The 20,316-nt window shown below is 38.1% G+C and overlaps 3 protein-coding genes across 3 annotated transcripts in view; all 3 read right to left on the reverse strand.

Annotated features, from left to right (window-relative positions):
- Window positions 1–11,767, reverse strand: part of arrdc1b (arrestin domain containing 1b) — a 28,478-nt gene extending 16,711 nt beyond the window's left edge. Inside the window, exon 1 of the mRNA XM_079486321.1 lies at window positions 11,504–11,767. Coding sequence (XP_079342447.1) covers window positions 11,504–11,621 — 118 coding nt within the window. The 5' untranslated portion in view covers window positions 11,622–11,767. The remainder of the gene's footprint in view (window positions 1–11,503) is intronic.
- A 694-nt stretch (window positions 11,768–12,461) lies between these two features.
- Window positions 12,462–14,630, reverse strand: LOC306910902 (glutamine synthetase-like). The gene is made up of 6 exons (XM_079485808.1): window positions 14,496–14,630; window positions 14,267–14,413; window positions 14,055–14,182; window positions 13,698–13,897; window positions 13,535–13,608; window positions 12,462–13,468 (listed from the first exon to the last, which is right to left on the reverse strand). The coding sequence occupies exons 1-6, from the start codon at window positions 14,593–14,595 to the stop codon at window positions 13,293–13,295; spliced, it is 825 nt and encodes a 274-aa protein (XP_079341934.1). The 5' UTR covers window positions 14,596–14,630; the 3' UTR covers window positions 12,462–13,292.
- A 2,309-nt stretch (window positions 14,631–16,939) lies between these two features.
- LOC306910901 (glutamine synthetase-like) lies at window positions 16,940–18,531 on the reverse strand (the record flags this gene model as incomplete). Its single annotated transcript, XM_079485807.1, has 6 exons — window positions 16,940–17,252; window positions 17,340–17,539; window positions 17,617–17,744; window positions 17,880–18,029; window positions 18,122–18,283; window positions 18,363–18,531. The coding sequence occupies 6 exons, from the start codon at window positions 18,529–18,531 to the stop codon at window positions 16,940–16,942; spliced, it is 1,122 nt and encodes a 373-aa protein (XP_079341933.1).
- Window positions 18,532–20,316: the final 1,785 nt, after the last annotated feature.

Raw genomic sequence — 20,316 nt, forward strand, 5'->3', positions numbered from 1 at the left:
AAACTGAGAGTTTTGCGGAGCACCGGATATTAAGTCACTGATATGCTACAAATATAAGGCCATTATTTTAAATAAGAATTTCTGGGAACATTTGGGATAATGCAAGTACACAACGGCATTAAATATATCACACTGTGAAAGTGATCTTTGGATATTTCAAAACAACATTTTTCATATTGTGGCTTTAAATAATTGGCGGGAAGCTAGAGATCCGATCAGATATCCAGATGTGGAAGCTACTTAATGTTTAAACTTAGTGTAACTTAGTTAATGTCTAACTTACTGCAAACTCGCTTTCTGATTGTATGAAGATCCGGTCTGCTTGTTCGGATGTTGACTACAAATATAAACGCAGCCTAAGACTCAAAATGGTACTTGTGGTAGCTCAACTGGTATTTCGCAAGCAAAGCAAAAAGTGACATGTTTGATTTCTAGAGAACACAGCACACATTTTTTTTTTTTACATATTGAATGTAAGTCAGTTTTGCATAAAAGTGTGTTCCAAATGCATGCATATTTTTGTCATGATGCTACCTTCTGGGTGTATTCAGGGGATTGACTTGTGTTTCCTATAGGGTAATGAGCATGATGAGCATTATCCAAAAGTGTTCTGGTGTCTCAAGTCAAAAGAGCCAACCTCCATAAAAATAATAAAACTCCTTTAGCAACTGGCAGCTTTACAACCAATCCGCACCGAATTCATAAAGACTTCTGGGAGAATTCGACCTAGTGACATTAGGCCAATACAATGAGTCAGCATGCAGGAAAGAAATGGAAACGGACAGCTGCGTTTAGAAGGAATGATATTGCCTTGTTTACTGTTGGGCTGGACACAGTGAGTTTGTAAGGTCGGGTTTTTCTCTTTACAGTGCACAAAGATAAAGTTCTTGACCTCAAAGCAAAAACACAAAGAACTGTACTGAGTTCAGTTACAAATGGATCAAGAGCATTTTAATGAGACTAATTGCATTGGTTGGAAGATAATGTGTCATAAATTTACATCATAAGCAGGAAGAAGGCATCATTTAGTCATGAAGTCAACACAAAACACATTAAGCATTGAATCCATTTAGTTTGAGTTTAGACTTGTGTAAATACACAGAAGTGATGTGTAAACACTGACTCATTTGAGGAAATGCAACTGAGTTTTACTGAAGGCGAAAGAGCAGGTTTTAAAAATACAGAAATGTATATGGCAATTCATTAATATAATAAATTCTCTGACTAAAGCAAATTCAAAATAAAACAAAATATGTATAATACTTTACAATAAGATTGTATTTGTTAACATAAGCATTAACTAACAAAAATGTATTAATCCATTCATGTTAGTTCACGTCACATTAACTTATGTTAACAACTTTAGATTTAAAAAATGTATTTGGAAATGCTGAATAAAGATGAATAAATGATGTAAAAGCATTGTTCGTTGTTACAGTAGTTCATGTGAGCTAATGTTTCAACTAATGTTAATATTAAATTGTGAAGTGTTACCAAAACATGAAATATTTAGTCTAGTCCCCCTTTGCTTAGAATTTGTAGGAAAATCTCCTGGCATTTTATCAGCTAGCTTTTTGAGATCTCACCCTGACATTTGTTTTAACAGAGTTCCAAATCAGCCCTGTTATTGGCTGTTTTTCTTTATTATTCAGTCAACTATTTAAAAAAAATTAAACAAAATAAGCTTTTCAATGACAAAATGGTTAAACAATAACAATTTGTCTACAGAATAAGCTTAAATCAAATCAAAAGATTTGTAATGTCAAGAGAAACATTTCCCCCAAGTGATCCTAAACGTTTAAATTGCAGTCTATCCATTTACAGTATATTGATTTCACAAATCTAACATTGTCACATACAGTAACTGAACATATAAATCTTGCAAAGCATTTTATAATAATATAAAATATAAAAAAAAATCCTTTGAATATATGTCTCAAATAGCGAAATTGCTCTACTATATCTAAGCATTACGGGCTATTCATCCTTGACGTAACTTAACTCCCATGTCCTCATTAAAACTTCAAGAGCAATTAGAAGCTCCTGCTTTCCCTCTCCGTTCTCAAGTCACCCATTTTACACCATTTAATCCACTGCGGGCGGAGATCAGCACTGCTCAGTTCGGTTCAGCAGCCCGGGACACAACACTGCCATCAATGCAAGGTCAAACCTACGGCTGGAGTGAAGAAATGAGAGAGAGAGGGACAGACAGGATGGTCTGGCTGACTTAAATAGGATCTCCCTGATCTAAAAGGAGCATTGCAATTCTTAATGGAAGCAACTGGGTTTATATTCACAAATGATAATTTTCCATAATACCAAAAAATGTATTAGAAATATAAAAATTGTCACATAATTGACTTAATGCCTGTCTGACTGGTGTGTAAGGAGCTTAACCACTAAGCAACATTACGCAACACGCTCTGATCGTTCAGCCTATGTTCTGCTTATACCCCACCTCATCTCAAACCCCCGTCCCATGATCCTCTGTTCTTATCCTGAGCTTTAACCGCACTAAAACAAAAGCCATCTCTCAACTCTTTCACAGTCACACTTTCTTTCAGAACAGCATCCTACTAACTTAATATTAGTCATTTATTATCAATTAAGCATCACCACATGCTGAATGAGATTGTGTAAAGATCATAGGAATTCTATATAACAAGACAGGAAAAATGATTGATTCCAGAAGGCCAAGTCCAGTGCTCATTTACAGACCGAGATGTTCAGTTCAGTCTCTCGCCCTTCAGCTCTCACGAGTAAATAACCGGCAGCCACCAAGATGAAGTGAAAAAATTGTATTTCACAGGCCATTTGGCCAGCCAACGCAGAGCGGCGCGTCTGTTCGCCAGATAGACTTTTCTCACGATAAAATGGATTTGCAAGAAGTCGAGTAGCACATACTCGCTTCAGGATGAAATTTTTACATAGACACAAGAATTTATGAGCGAGCTGTAAATCACAGGAAGCCTACCGGGGAGATTTAGCACAGGGACGATAACTACACATCTGCCTTGATAGGGAACGGGCAGACTAGTGAGAATGTGAACTGAGAAAAGGTCACCTTGATTTAAACAGTATCTCTTCCTCTATATTCATGGTTTCTTGGGTACGGTAACACAGCTATCCTCAGAGCACAGTTATCTTTGAATAGGAGAGACAGAAATAATTCAGAGCTTTTGTTTACTTTCTGTTTGAGCTCTTGTCATTAGGATTACGGGCAATGCTCATGGCTACTATTTTGCATCATAATACACTGGAACAGAGCTGCATCCATCTGAGAGAATCATAATTAAACAGGTTACACTAAATCTACATGGATGTGTATATACCCTGAGGAAATGAACGTTTACAATAATATCTGACGATTATTTAAACAGCCAAAATGAAGTAATTGTCATTTTCAAAGCTTTCCTATGCACAAAAGTATTAAATATACAAAATGTTTAAGCACAACAGAAATATTGACCAGTTATAATGCAACTATGATGTCGATGGCAGACCCATTACTTACAAAAAACAGTGATGATGATGATAACATGGTACGACGGGAAAGATTTAATGTAAAAAACGTAGCATGTATTGAATGAATTCCATATTTTTTAAAACTGTATCTACATCGTACATCAAGGAAAACAGTATTACTTCATTGTCTCCCTCAATCACAAAAAAAGTACACAATGTTATTCATTGGTATGTTATATAGTCACTGAAATATCTAATGAAAGAAAAATCTTTCCTAACAGGTTTCTCTTGTATTAGCCCTGGAGTGCACTTCCATTTCTCTCTCAGACACAGAAAGAGCCAATAAGTCTTATAATGAAGGTACATGAAAGTACTTAAATAATCTGCAGAACATCTTGAGTGTATTTCTGTGTTCTCAGAAAAGGAGTCCTTTTTTGGCAGTTTGATGAAAGACCTGTAATTAAATTCAGTCTGCCATAGACAAATCATCCTCCTTTATAATATGCTGAGGGCTGGGGTGGCAATGAGAGTTTTAACTAAACCCGACTTAACCATGTTTTCAAAAACGTCTTCATTGGTTAAGTAAGATGCAGTTTAGACAGCCTGGATTCATATCCTTCAGGTGTATGGAGCTTGATAAAGAGAGGTGTGTCAATAAAGAATGTCCACTTGTGAAAGACAAACTGGCTTTACCCAAAAGTCTCAAAGACATGTGAACTCCGTTCCAAAGCAGACAGTTCTGTTAAATGTCACTGAAGTCCCAACACTTGAAAAGATGCAGATTGTTGTAATTCATCCTTTGATTGATTTGCCTTCTCGTGATTTGTGTTTGTTTGTGCGGTTACCAAATGTCCTCACAAAGATGGTAATAGCGTATATGCACACGGAGTGATGACGTATTTCCACTAAAATCTCAGTGAGCTGAGCTCCGTTACATCCGGCTTACGTAGCGTCCATAGGGAACAATGGCGCTTTACACTCGGTTGCTTTAAGATGCACATACGGTCAAACGACAAAATTATCCAAACACTATGTCACACATCTACAAAAACAGAACGCAGATGTGCTTCAGGCTATCCATTTCAAGCTACATTCACAACTTTTACACTTACTCGAGGCTTGATCACAGATGCAAATAGCAATGCTCAGTCATAGTGCTGTTGATGTGCTGAAATTTAAAACAATTCCTAAACACATCGTTGTCACTTGAGTCATGAGATCGGAACTGGCTTAGCGGGATGCCATTTTAAAGGAAGTAATCATCGCCCTGTGTCCCTAATTTACCCCATTAAAGTCACGTGATGTTATAAAGTCATAAAGTTTAATGTGATGTTAAGGGTTATATAGAAAGTTTTTTTAAGGGGACAAAGTCCCCATAAAACATGGTAACCCAACATATACATGTGTGTGTTAACATATAGTATATGTATGTGTGTATATATATATAAAATATATATACATATTGACAAACAGAGATGTTATTGTCACATAGTCTACGTACTCCACCACAATACTGTGTGGGTGAACAGAGTTTGATTCCAGCTTTTGTCATTTCCCATTCCAATCCTCCCATCTTATTCTTATTTCCAGCCAGCTCTCCAATGTCTTCCCAACCAAAAATCAAAGCAATGCAACTAAAATTCTCTTGACTTCTCTTATGATTTTTACCTCGTACTGGCCAATATCACACCACTGATATAACGTTAGCTGAAATAATTAAACTGTATTCAAATGTGTGCTGTCCGCTTAAGTCTGTGTCCCTGTTAATCCCCTGCACAATCACTCGATCTTGTTCTGGTTAGAAAGGTAAAGGAGTCTTTGTCCTCTGTCGCAGAATGAATGGGAGAGGGCACCTGCAGACAAAAGACATTGGGCTGGGAAACCCCATACGTCTCCTGGGACCATAACTTCTGAAAGCTGGGAGCATAGCAACCGCATTCCAACAAAATAGCTCTGGTAACCGCCCTAAACTTTCCGTCAGGTGAAGACTAACCTCCCTCCATAAAACACAACACAACAAATACCAGCACACACAAAGACAAAATCCCATAATGTCATCACAAGTTTAATGCTGTCTGCAAAGAATGTGTTAAATTCCAGCTTCCAGACCCCTTTTGCCAAACAGATCCATTATTCCACTGTCATGAATCATGATCAAGTGTGGCCACACTTTCCGTCACAGTCATTTGACTTGAGGACGATTAAGACAAACTGATGGGAACAAAGAAAGGCCATTTGGGTTAAGCATGATATTTCCGAAAGGCTTTACCGTAAAAAGGAGCGGAAATCTATGTCCCGGGGCACTGCTTGGATGTAACATCCATTAAATGAAGAGCAACGCTAAAGATTGAATGGAAGATGAGATAAAATAAAAAAAAACTTGGTTTGGAAATAAGGCAGAAAAAAAGTGATAGGTTTTGTTCCTAAATATGGGCGAATATATAAAGCTTTATTGATGTGGAACAAGACATTTTATCTTTTCCCTGCTGGGACTAAGACAATGTGAATGCTCTAAAAATGTTAAGGATATTAGTGAGTCAGGCCAGATGTGCTGTGTGTCCCGCATTAGTCATTAAGTGAAACTTAAAAACTGTTATTAAAGGAGTTGAGAGCATAATTATTCGCAACCAAAAAAGAAGAGTCAATTTATCCCGGTTAGACCGTCCTCGACTCCATTTCAAACAGCTACAGCTGCATCCCTCAATTTGTGAAACCGTTGGACAGATCTGCCTTGTCTCAAGCCAGAAATAGACATCTTCACCCTTCCTTGCCCTGACAGCCTGGAGAGAGAAAGACAGAAAGAGGAAGAGATATATAGAGAGAGCATTTCTTGAGGCCTGTGAGGCTGTGATAAAAAGCCTCATGAGGGGCAGCTGGCATGGCAGGACAACTGGAAGGCACACACAGAAACGTAAGGTAAAGGGTGTCATCACGGCAATCCAAACATCTTACTTAAAGTGATACTTCACCCAAAAATTCTGTCATCATTTACTCGCCATTGAGTGAACAAAAGAAAATATGAAGTAATTTTTCCTACTATGGTCGTCGATGGGTGTTGAGATCTGTTTGGTTATAAGCATTATTCCAAATGTCTTTCTCTGTTTCCATCAGAACAACAAAATGTATACACATTTGGGTGAAGTATTACTTTAAAGCTCCCGTTTTTGAGGCATTGATTATGTTTTAGGTGTTTAGCAATGGATGTTTGTTTCTAATTTAAAAAAAAAACGCTTTAGATTTCACATATGTCAAGTCTATTGTTCACCACTGTCCAGCTTCTAACAAATCGACTGGATTTCTTCCGGTCTATATAAAGTCCCTCCTTCCGAAACCCTCTGATTGGTAAAGCTGACGTGATTGGTTCCCCGCTCAGAGTGTGTGTGTTGTGAAGATGTCCCACCCGAACCACATCAGCGAGCTTCCGCTTCTCAGGCTGTCGTGATTGGTCGGCCCCCCTCTCAGTACACGTGTATTTATAAAGATTGCCTTTTAGCAATAAACAGTTACAATGGCGTCAGCTTCACTTTATCAGTTAAAAGCATGTAGATCGATCGAAGAGAAACGGAGGTCGGCTAGTGCATGTGAAAAAATATATTTTTCCTACTATGGCAAGGGAAATGACACCAGAACGAATGGCGTCAAACCGGTTATATTAACTTACACTGATAACAGAAGCGTTACTTTTGCCTTTTTATATTGGACCCGAGTTGGATGATAAAACAAATAGATTGACCAGGAGACACATGCAAGCAGGACTTCAAAGGACGTTTCATAGAAGTGTTTTAGAGGTGTGCGCACAAACACACAATATCAGTGTATTACACAGAACAGCTTTCACAGCCGATGTTTAAGTCATGGAAGCTGTTATTTGACCGTTGGTTATCCGAATGTGTGTAGCTGAATTTCCAGCTGTAGGACTGTGATGAAAGGGGAAGTAGTTTAGCGTGTAGCTCAGTCAAAGATTTACAATCTCTGATAACCAAACACTACTCCGGCGGGTCTTCCTCTTCTCTCCCTTTTTTGGCGTATTCCTTTGGACGGAGGTTATTAAAAGCACTTGGAATAGTGACATCATATACCCGGGAAGTAGAGGGCTGTAGTCCGTTCTCTGTAGTCCTTAAAAAGCGACTTCTGTTAAAGACAATATCTCGCTAGGCACTGAACTTTGAGCTTTATCATTTCGCAGGTATTGTTTTTGCTCTAACAGCAACATTACACACTAACTAATTGTTAGAAAATGTGATCGCACGGAATGGGACCTTTAAGGTCCAACAAACACTTAGAAACATCACAAGAGGGTCCTGTATTTTAAACAACCAGACATTTATAGAGCATTCAGAGATCTTAAGTCTTGATTTAACACTCTAAAGCCTCAATGAGAAAGCACCTGATGGATTGAAATCTATTAAACTTTCATTGTGGAGGCATTGGAGGATAATAATATATCCCTAATTACAAACGCAGGCTCTGCCTTCGTTCCCTGCTTAGACTTTAAATCAAGATAGCGGTGTGAGGGTTGTGACTCAGTTCACAGTTCGCTATTTACAGCTGGCAGAAGCAGGCGTGGAGTTCAGGTTAACTACTTGACATCTTTAAAGCTTGCATGGACACGCTGTAATGTCAGAGTTCATCTGAACAAATACCTTTTCTGATAATCAGTCAAAAAGTTTGGATCAAGGGGATGAGCTGGACAATGCGTTTATGTGTCATTTAAAAGTTGAACCTTAAGAAACTTTGACTGAATGGTTCTTTGTGGAACCAAAAAAGGTTCTTCTATGGCATCGCTGTGAAGTAACTTTTAAGCATCTTTATTTTTAAGAGTGTAACCTACTAAAGCTTTAAAACACATTGTATACACTTAAAAACAATGGTCCTACACGTTTTTTTTTTCTTATAATGCCACAGAATAACACTTTTTAACTGAGATTTTCCGTAAAAGAATCTTCAATATGTGAAGAAAGACAAATTTTGTGAACTATTTCACAAAAAAATTAATTGTAGTGGGAAATGGTTCTTTGGGGAACCAAAAATGTTTCTACTGGCATCGCTGTGGTGAACAACTTATTTGATGCAAAACAGACCACACCACATCCTATGCTGTAAAGGTTTTTTCCCCTCAAATGCATTTTCTTCTGCTTAAGAATCACCAACCTACTTTGATTAAATGTTTAGCTTCATTAATAAAATTGTAACATTTGATACCTGTGATTCCCGTTATGCGGGACAAACAGCTGCAGGCTAAACGTAATATTTATTTTCAATAGTCTGCCGAAGATTTGTGTCCAAAAGACAAGAATGTGGGTAGAATACTGACTGTTACAATTATGAATGCAGCATTTCACTGAATGTTAATGAGTCTATTCACAAACACACAGAGAGAGTCAGTGTGAAACCTGTGATGATATCAGCCTCAATAACAGTGGTATAGGCTTACAGGACCAATCAGACAACGTCCATGGGTAATGAATAGAGGAACTTGTCTATGTGAGAGAGTCTCTTGAGACACAGTCAAACAGCTCCAGAGCATTGAAAACAAGCTTATCGCCATCACGAGCTGGATGTATCAAATCATATGAAATGGACATATCGTGCTTGTGTATGTTACTGTGGTATTCTAACAAGACGACCCGCATTTCTTCTACAGGTTTGCCTGAGGCAATATTAGGAAATTATTAATTTTTGAGGGTCAAGCAACTGACAAACACCATTTTCTTTACAATGGTGATGTATTTCCTATTGCAACGGGAAGTTGGGGTGGGGCTTTTCCGTAACAGCAAAACTACAATATGTTCTTTGCTTTTGCTACCTAGTTGCAGGTGGTATTAATGGAAGGTGATATTAAATGGAAAAAAAAATTGCATATGGCTCCTGAACAAGATTACTTAATAAATATCCTGGAATCGAAAGACATGCATACATTTACATGAATAAATCTAAAAGTATATTAAGTCAATTTTAAGATGTGAAAAGCTAATCTCGTTTTATTGGAATGTTTGTAAGCGACTGATTAAAAACAGGCTAAAGCCCCTCTTGTATAGTTAAGAAGGATTATATATGTCTTCTGCCAGAGCTCTCTGGCTTTTACACTCTGTTGACCAGCATCACTCAGTAACCCTATACAAAGAATGCCAGGTGTGATGTAAATAAGACACCCGCTTTCAACAGAAGGCTCTGAAATAGACTGTGAATAGGCCTGGAAACACACAGACTTTAATATTAATGTTGTGTTCTGCGACTCAAAGCAATGCTCATCAGGTCCATGACGGAGCTCTTTATCAGAGCGCCCAGACTGACAAGATAAAGATGAGATAAAACACAAACCGCATGATGAATCAGCTGCTTTTCAATAAAACACACTGGGAGTATTCTGAAAAGAGTAAAGCTTTTAACTAAGTAACATCACATCCTGTCTGCGGCCAGACTGTAAAATACGATTTTGATGAACGCACTTGAACTCAAGGACTGAACCTAGCTACAGTCAAAGCTTAAAGAGCGGGTTCACCCAAAAATCACCCTCACATTATTCCAAACATTTCTTAAACCTTTCTTTTGCACAACGCAAAAGAATATATTTGGAAGAAAGTGGGTAACCAGACAAGTTCAACACAGACCCCCGTTACCTCCCCCAGTATGGTCACAAAGCCACCGAAACATCTTCTTTTGTGTTCCACATTAGAAACAGTCATTTGCAGGTTTAAACAACATGAGGGTGAATCAAATTGACATTTTATTCTGGGGAAACTATCAGTTAAATGTGTCACTATCAAATCTGAGCTTTATTCACAGGTGAATGGCGCTTCAAGCTCATTTGCCCAAGTGGAATACAGAAAGAACTAATGAATTAAAGCGGGGCAGAGAATGAGTAATCAGTCACATGACCTCATTCTCCCTGAAAAAAGTGACATCACCAGTCACACATGCAACAGATAAGCACCACGGCAGTTTGCCAATCCTTCGAACGTTATGGTCACATAGGTGTTGTCAAATGCATAAAGATAACAAAGAGTAACACTTTTGATCATATCTGAAAAGTGTCACAATAGGGGTGGGGTCCTCATGCTTTCTGAAAAACAGTAGAAGTCATTACAGAATGGGAATTGTATTCGTTTAATGTTTTGGGTTCGATTGGGGGTATGTTATCTGTCAGGAGGCAACCAGTAGAACACTAGCTAGTAGAGGTTTCTACCAAGTCGAAAAGAAGACAATAAAAATGAAACAAAGTTCAGGACAGATTTATAATCATCACTTTTGTCTGTCTGTACAGTGACGCTTAAGAAACACTTGGGTCAAAACACTCTTCGTAAACAATGTGAAAAGCACCTAACCAACTTTCCTTTCTCGTTCCCCAACAACAACAACAACCATATAGGTTTCTCCAACTTCAAAGTTTTATTTAGATGCCGTTTACACATGCATGCAAGACCAAGGTACGTAAGTTCTTGTCTTTCTAAAGTGACGGCCCGTGTACACTTGCGTTGCGTCGCATCAACAAGTAGACGTTTTGAAGACGCCTTGTCAATTGAAAATAGTTGAACTTTAGGACGCGTCACGCGAAATGAAACGCATTGCTTAGCATAAATAGGTGCACTTACATATGTGGACGTTTCAAGTTAACGGGTGGAAACAGATGACAGGTATTAAAACACAACCACCTCTTGTTGAAAACCACATATCATATAGCGTTCATAACGAACGATTTGATTGTGAAGTCGAACCGAAACCAGCAGCAACACGACATGAGAAAGGATGTTTACTAACGCACACACACAGACAACCCAAACATCGATGCATTGAGCTTCACAATAACGTTACGATACCACGACAGCGATCGCGCATATTGTCTGTCAACGTATTGAATCAATCGCGCATTGAAAATGAAATCGCAAAACCAGGAATGGATGCTAAATGTCAACATACAACACAACACATGGCGACATGCCCATGCGTCTGCGCAAAACGCGCTGACTGCTCAACTCGACAACATCCTCATCATTATACACATCACCGTTTTATCGTTATGGTCTATGCGGCTTCTTACCTTTAAACTGTAAGGAGTGGTTTGTTTTAACTCTCACGGTTCCTGATATCGATTCACCGGGATTGTAAACCACTTTGCTATTTGTAAAAGTAATTTCAAATTCCTGAAGCTTCCCCATGTCGTCGAAAAGCACGACTCGCGCACTCCACAGCGGATTATATCGTCGGTAAAAGTAACGTTAACGGGCGAGAAGCGGCCGGTTTCACGTCCCACCTGCGGCTCGCGCTCTCATCTCTCCACCCTTCCACCAGCGCTCTGAGCGCTGACGTCATCCGGACTGGTTTTTGACGTCATGCGGATAGTTATTCACACTTTTCATGCTCGCAACATTCAGGGGCGTTTTAAATACTATATCGCGTGTGCATTATCGATGCATACAAAAACGATGCAATAAATACAAAACAATGCAAAAATGTCTTCATGTTTTTGTAATAATTCTTTGTTTTATGTCACGTAAAGGTGAAAAACTGTTATAAAGTTGCACCATGTTGTGCTTATTCAATATCCAACCAAACCCAAATCTGTCCGGACAAACAAGCGTTCATTAAAAGTCAAATTCCTTCTGATTTTGTTCTGGGAATAATAAACCCTCCCCTGAACTATACACACGTCACCCATGTGCTGAAGAAAGCCACTTTAAACCCATCTCCTGTGCCTTTAGCCCTTTATATCAGCATTGTGTCTTGTCTGGAAGTTCTGCTTTTCTTTCTTTGGTCTGGATTCAACTATGACTCGCATAATGGTGAAAAAAAAACAATTGTACACATTTCATTCATAATTCATGAGATTTTCTTTTCTTATGTGAGTGAACTTTTTCTTATGGGTGAAAGATGAGGGTGATACATCTCTAGCTTTTGCATGTTGACCTATCCCAAATGTAACAATCCAGCAGCTAAATGATTATAAGGTAGTATCACAGAACTAAAATCTTGATATTATGTATCAAACAGACAGTTTTCAGGACTAACACAGGACTTACACGTTTAATACTAAAAAACAATACATTTTATGAAATGTAAGCTTAAATCATCCCTTAAAACTGTATTGGAATGATGCACAATCCCATTTTAGACACATGAACAGAATACATTTTGTGAATAAGATATTTTATGACAGAATAGCAGACCCAACTTTGAGTGAACGTACTTAAGCCTATTTAGTTTTTACATATTTGCACATTGTAAGCAAAGCGTCAAACACAATAATAATGTAAGTAAAACATTAGCTTGAAACTCTTACAATGGACGATTTTACCAAAGGCTTTCCAAGAAAACTATAATTCCATCCAAGAATGAAAATTCTGTCATGAATCACCTAGTTGGTCCTAACATGTATACATTTCTTTGTTCGGTTGAACAGAAAGAGAGATATTTTAGAATAATGTAAGCAACCAGACCCTGAGCTCTGCCAACTAGAGGGTGAGTAATTCATGACAACATTTTCATTTTTGGGTGGAGTATCCCTTTAAATGTGGTCATGGTGATAAATATTTGAATATTGCGCTCCCTTGTGGACAGTCAGTAGCAGAGCAATGAGTGCAATACAAGATCAGAGCTCAAACCAAAAGATGTGAGAAAGCAGTCTTGTCATTATATACTATGGACATATAATATGGACACTCATTCTTAACATCTGCTTCTGGAAGTGATTATGAACACCTTTCTCATACAGCAAGCATTAGGCTAACAATGAATTAAATAAGATTAAGCTTGAGATAAATATTTTAATACAATGCCTCTCTTTATTCTACTGGTTAATACCAATTTAACTGATATTGTTAAACAAATCATTAATTGCATAATTTTAATCCATTTACATTGTTCTCCAGCATGCACGTGCGGGCGATTGCACAGATCACAACATATGGGTCACAGTTGGCAGCAGGACGTCGGTCCTCAAAGTAACCGCATTTGTCCCGGGCCACCAGACGAGGGATTCGGACGCTGGCACCTCGATCAGCAACACCTGCAGAGAAATCATGAATGCTGGAGGTCGAATGGAGACCCGTGAGGCGACGATTGTTATCTTTACCCCCATGTGGATCGTAGACTCGAATATGCTCGACATGACGCTTTCTCAGTTTCTCGATGGCTTGCTCAATGTGCCTCATGGGAAAGAGAGAATAATGGCCTTTAGATTTATTATTAAATCTCTACAAGCTTTATTGTGTGTCTGTGCATCAATCGGTACATACTCAATTCCTCCTTCTTTTCTGGTGTGCTCAGTGCTCACATTGATGTGACAACCGGCTCCGTTCCAGTCTCCTTCCATGGGTTTTGGATCAAGAGTGGCCAGGACTCCAAAATCTTCACACACTCTGTGCAACAAGAATCGAGCCATCCACAGTTGGTCCCCCATCTCGATTCCCTCACACGGTCCTACCTGAAACTCCCACTACAGAAAGAGATCAAACAAACCAGACTGGGCATTTAATCATCCATGAAGAATACATATTGTACTTAATATTAAAATCTAACTGTTTATACAAATGTCTTTTCAGATTTAAAAATCTAATTTCTTGTCAGTCACAGATTAACTTCTTTTCAGTCACCTGAGAGGGCATGGTCTCTGCATTAGTGCCACAGATTTTGATGCCTGCATACAGACAGGCTTTGAAATGGCACTCCACAATGTCTCTACCAAAGGCCCTGTCAGCACCAACCCCACAGTGATATGGACCTGTCAGAAGAAAGAAAATCATGACCAATTCAGAGCAAAACTTGACATGGAAAACGGCCATATAACATGAACAATTTCTATAACCTTGTGGTTTGGGGAAGCCAAGTCTGGGCCAGCCATAAGGGTGTCCATCTACTCCTAAAAGTGTGTACTCCTGCTCCATACCAAACCAGGGGCGAAGTTCTTTGACCATCTCCAGGACTTTGTTACAGCTGTTACGGCTGTTTGACTCTAAGAGAGAAGGAGTCTAAATTACGGAATAGTACATACTGTAAATTAGCCTGGGTTACTTTGAATAACGTAAATGTCTTACCCGCAGGTGCTTGAGTGTGCTCAAACACTTCACACAAAACCAGTTTGTTAGGATCCAAAAGGAAGGGGTCTCTGAACATGCAAACAGGAACTAGTAGCATCTCAGCTAGGGATCTTTCAGTTCGGAGACCAAAGTCCCATTCTGGTATATCTATGATTTTTTTAAAGCAATAAAATAACAGGAGATCATAACAACAACAATTGAAAGCATACTAAAACCTTTCTATTTTTGCTTGATGACTCTACAGTAACGCTGATCTATGAAAAATCACCACACACCATGGCACATTAATTCAAACCAATGTGCTTTTGCCATTACGGTATATATACACATAACTTGTGAATACACAAAAAATGTGTGAGCATTTTGAGAAACAAACTTAAGTCACCAGATCTATGATGATCTATGATGAAACTATTTATTAGCCCAACAAAAGAACTCAATGTTCAAAAAGTGTCACAGGATGATACTGTATACATCTAAACATTTGTTGATAAAAGGCAAGTTAAACATTTTTACAAACTCTAGGCACTACACAGAAGATGCTAAAATATAGCAGGTTTTCATTTATTTTGAATATTTTAGGCACATAACACCCAAAGTTACATTTGTGTGAGTTTAATATCATTTCTAATACATGGAGAATATGAATACGCGATCCTAAACTTTTGATATGTACATGTAATGTATATCGAGATATTTTACCAGCTACGCCTTTTGGTTCAGAATCCACAGTTCGAGTTTTGCTGCACATCTCGTTGCTTTTGTCTTTGATCCAGACGTAAGTGATCTGACATAGGTCTCCCTGGGGAAGACTGAGATACCTCCATCGTAAGAACTTGTTTAAAGTTGAGCTGACAGAAATGTAGGACATGATAATCCTGAGAGTTACAAAAATAATAATTTTGAAGATCAAAATAAAAATTTAAGTTTAATATGACGTAACTGTTTTGCTACGTTCTCTGATCAAACTCTTACTCCAACATACACAACTCATTTGCAGCTTTTAAAAACACCACAATATGTTGCAGACCCTTGTCCCACCCACAAGAAAGACCATTGGCTGCTGTAACACACCCACACAAAACTTTACAACTGTCAATGCAACTGAGAAATGTATAATTTATTTTCAGTTTTTTAAATAATGTTTTGCATAAACAATAAAATGCAATACATGCAAAACATACATTGAAAAATTGTTGGAAACAGTTACAAAAACAAGGCATTATGATGAAGTAAGATATTTGATATTTTCTTTCAACATCTAATCATTGCCGGAAGTGTTTATTATTGTAATGTTACAAAGAACATTATAAATATAGCCTACTTAATAAAACATAATATAGGCCTAAAACATTTTTGCCAACTTGAGATCTAAAGTTCAGTGTTCAGTCAATATATTGTGGTAAGTGCAAAACAATATATATTTTTAAACTAATCTATAGGTATCATTTGTCGCTGTATTATACGACAAGTTAATGACCTGGTTAAAAGTTGGTTCAGATTTGAAACTATGAATATATAAAACATCACGATTTTAAGCCATCCAGTATTTCATATTTCATTTTTAAATGTTGTTCTATCGTTTCTGCGTCATGTTGGAAAACTTGCCATTCTGAGGTCAAAATACCCGCGCACAATGTCTAACTGGCATAAGTGACGGGTTTGTGAAGTCAATATGCCTATAAATAATGTCAATGTTTCAAATTGAAACAGAATTATATCATTTACTTAAAACAATGTTTCATGTCCCAAGTTAACAAACACATTTTTTAGGCTAATTTTACTTAATACTTTAATGTTAATCAAAATATTGTAGGCCTACATTTCTTACTAGATGTGACTAAAATGTAATTCCTCTTCTGACAATAAATATATGTGTAAAAGTTTGCAAACAGGTGCACACAACAGAAATCATGTTTCTTATTAATGTATAGTCGTGACATCCGAAACTGCGCCAGGTTGTAGCTTACACAACATGTATGCGTCATATGTACTTTTGATTGGTGTGGTTGAATTTCCATTTCTTAAATCTAATTAAAAATAAGTTAATTGGTTCTGTTAATGTTCACTCATTCAAAATATTAGGCCTACTATATTATGACATCACACAAACAAAATAATAAAACAGATAAAAAGGATAAAACATGGTGATTAGATTTAATAATTTGTTAAGGACTATCATAAGATTTAGAAAGCTACATTCAATAGTGTACATTGGGTTGAAGTAAAGTTTACTGCTTTTTTATATAGAACATCAAAATTCGAATTAAAGTAAATTGTTGATCTACACAACACTTAAATTCATTTTCAGATGCAAATGTTAATATAAAGTAGAATGCAGGTATTGGTATTATCCAACAAAATGAGGTCATCTAATAATAAGTACTGTAAATATGCCCTACATGACATTCCAATATCTGCTTTTAATCATGTAGATTGTATCATTCCAATTCATGCACACCATCTTCCTCCTCCAGCATGCACGTGTGGACGATTGCACAGATCACAACATATGGGTCACAGTTGGCAGCAGGACGTCGGTCCTCAAAGTAACCGCATTTGTGCTGCGCCACCAGGCGAGGGATGCGGACGCTGGCATCACGATTAGCAACACCCGCAGAGAAATCATGGATGCTGGAGGTCTCGTGAAAACCCGTGAGGCGTCGCTTGTTATCTTCACCCCCATGTGGATCATAGACTCGAATATGCTCGACATGACGCTTTCTCAGTTTCTCGATGGCTTGCTCAATGTGCCTGATGTGAAGGAAATAAAAATAGCCATCAGACTTGTATTTAGTCTCACCAAACTTAGTTATGTGTGTGTGCGTCTTCGGTACATACTCAATTCCTCCTTCTCCTCTGGTATGCACAGTGCTCACATTAATGTGACAACCGGCTCCGTTCCAGTCTCCTTTCATTGGTTTTGGATCAAAAGTGGCCACCACACCAAAATCTTCACACACTCTGTGCAACAAGAATCGAGCCATCCACAGTTGGTCCCCCATCTCGATTCCCTCACACGGTCCTACCTGAAACTCCCACTACAGAAAGAGACCGAAGAAATCTCACTGGGTATCCATAGGAGAGACATATGGTGATAACAAATTATTTCTGTTACCTGAGAGGGCATGACCTCTGCATTCGTGCCACAGATTTTGATGCCTGCATACAGACAGGCTTTGAAATGGCACTCCACAATGTCTCTGCCAAAGGCCCTGTCAGCACCAACCCCACAGTAATATGGACCTGACAGACAAAAAAATACACAATCGTGACCGATTTGTAACAAAACTGTAATCTTTGTTGAAGATATTTGGATAACGTGCCATTGCCAAAATATTTGAAGACATATAATAAGTGCACATAAACAAATTCTATAACCTTGTGGCTTCGGGAAGCCAAGTCTGGGCCAGCCATAAGGGTGTCCATCCACTCCTAAAAGTGTGTACTCCTGCTCCATACCAAACCAGGGGTGGAGCTCCTCTTTGACCATCTCCAGTACCTTGTTACAGCTATTACGATGGTGTGATTCTAAGAAGATATGTATTTGCCAGCCCTGTCACTATAATCTGACAGTATATTACATTTATTTTCCAAACTATACACCATCATATCACCTATACCTGCAGGCTCTCGGGTGTGCTTCACCACCTCACACAGGACCAGTTTGTTAGGATCCAAAAGGAAGGGGTCCCTAAACATTCTCACAGGAATGAGTAACATGTCACTGTTAGATCCTACGGCCTGTCCTGTACTGGACCCATCGAACTCCCATTCCGGTAGATCTATTAGGGAACAATCAAACCAGCATAAATAACACGTTGATTGATTTTTTTCTGTTTAACTCAAACAATACGTAAGTACCAGCTATGAAGTTGGGTTCAGAATCCATGGTTCGAGACTTGCTACGCAGACCCTCCCCAGTGCCATCGATCCAGACATAAGTGAGATGACAGTGGTCTCCCTGGGTCAGACTGAGATAGTGCTGGCGGACGGCCTTTCTGAGACAAAAGTTGTCAGGTACGGAAGACATGCTAGACCGGATTTACAGCAAACTCAGAAGCTAAAGAGAAAAACAGTCAAAAACAGTTAAAGGGATAGTTCATCCATAAAAAGACAATTCTGTCATCATTTAATCACCCTCTCGTAATTTCAAAACTGTGTGACTTTCTGTCTTTCGCAGAACACAAAGATATTTTGAAGACTGTTTAAAACCGGCGGTACCCATTCACATATATTGTATGGACACGAAAGCTATATACTCTAAGTCAATGGGTACCACCGTTGTTCGGTCACCAACAAAATATATTCTTTTGTGTTCTGCAGAGGAAAGGCATACAGGTTGGAAATGACAAGACACAATAAACAATAACAGAATTTTCATTGTCTAATATTTAACAATTGTCTTATAATCTGAACATTTGCATTGCTATGCTTTCTTTGAATGAATGAATAAACAGTGACCTCAACAGCTCAATGCAGTTCAGACCAAGAATTGTATTGTTTTGCTTTTTGCATTTTTAAATCTAGTTTAACAATTGCTATTTCTTTTTATATTGAATCTCTTATTTGACCAATAGCAAGTGTCTTAAAGTGGAATTTTTCATTCCCATCAAACATAGACCGATAACATACTGTACGTATACGCATAATAACTTTATGAATATAAATATTACAAGTATGTTATATCTTTGATGTGTTATAGTAATTCATTTAAAACTACATATGCATGTAAAGTCAATTAACAGAGTACTCACCCAGAGAAGTATTTTGTACTTGGCTCCAGTCCATAGGCCTATGTACTGCAACCTGTTTGCTGAAGCGACCACATTTAAGGCTTATGTGACACGTGACACAATCATTGGAGACCTAAAACCTGACCCTGACGAGTCATTTTACATTTATAAATTAAACTCATAAAAGCTGCTCTGCGATTTCTCTCGAGATAATAATGAGAGTTGGACATGAACGGTCGTTTTAATTGAATCTGCTTGCTGAGACAGATTTCTCACCTCGGTAACTCTGCTCATGTAATTACACAGCAAGTTTCCACTACAAAGAGACCTCAGCAAAAATACAGCCCAGAGGAGCAGAGTTAGTCCAATTCACCTCTGAATGTGATAGAATACAAGGCCAGACATCGTCTGTGAGTCCCTGCTGAGCTGGCCGACACAACATCCATATAAATAACCAGTTGATAAATTACACGCAGTTGTCTGCAAAAAAAACCGCTCTTTCTAAGGCATTATGATAAATGTGACTTAGCCTAAATTAACGAAGGCATAGTCCTGGCTTTTGCGAAGCCTTGTGAAACCGGGCCTCTGTGTTTCTTAGTTAAAGCTCAAAATGGAATTGTTTATTTGAGAAAATGAATTGAAGAGGAAATTCGACCCTTTCTGATCTAAAACAAAAAAATCAACAAGTCAAATGAAAATACTGCATACTATGTAGAAATATCATAAGAAACACTATTGCTGATCTTGAAATTAAGTGTTTATTGAAAATGTAACACACTGGGTTACAGATTCTGCGAAATGTTGAAGACAACAACATGGAAACTTGCATATACTTGTCTTATACCCAAAGCATGTTGTACAATAATAGCAATTATTCTTAAAACACAGATGATGGCAGAATATGTCATGATCGGGGGTGGTTAGATAAGGACAGAGGACCCAGGTGCAGACAGCAGGTAAGGGGTTAACAGAGACTTTAATAATAATGACAAAACAAAGACCTACAAGGGGGTAACAGTACAACATATGGATACAATAACATGACTAAAACTAACTACACTTAAACAAGACTAAAATGAACT

Source organism: Barbatula barbatula, assembly GCF_947034865.1.
Source record: "Barbatula barbatula genome assembly, chromosome: 22".
Classification (NCBI taxonomy): domain Eukaryota; kingdom Metazoa; phylum Chordata; class Actinopteri; order Cypriniformes; family Nemacheilidae; genus Barbatula; species Barbatula barbatula.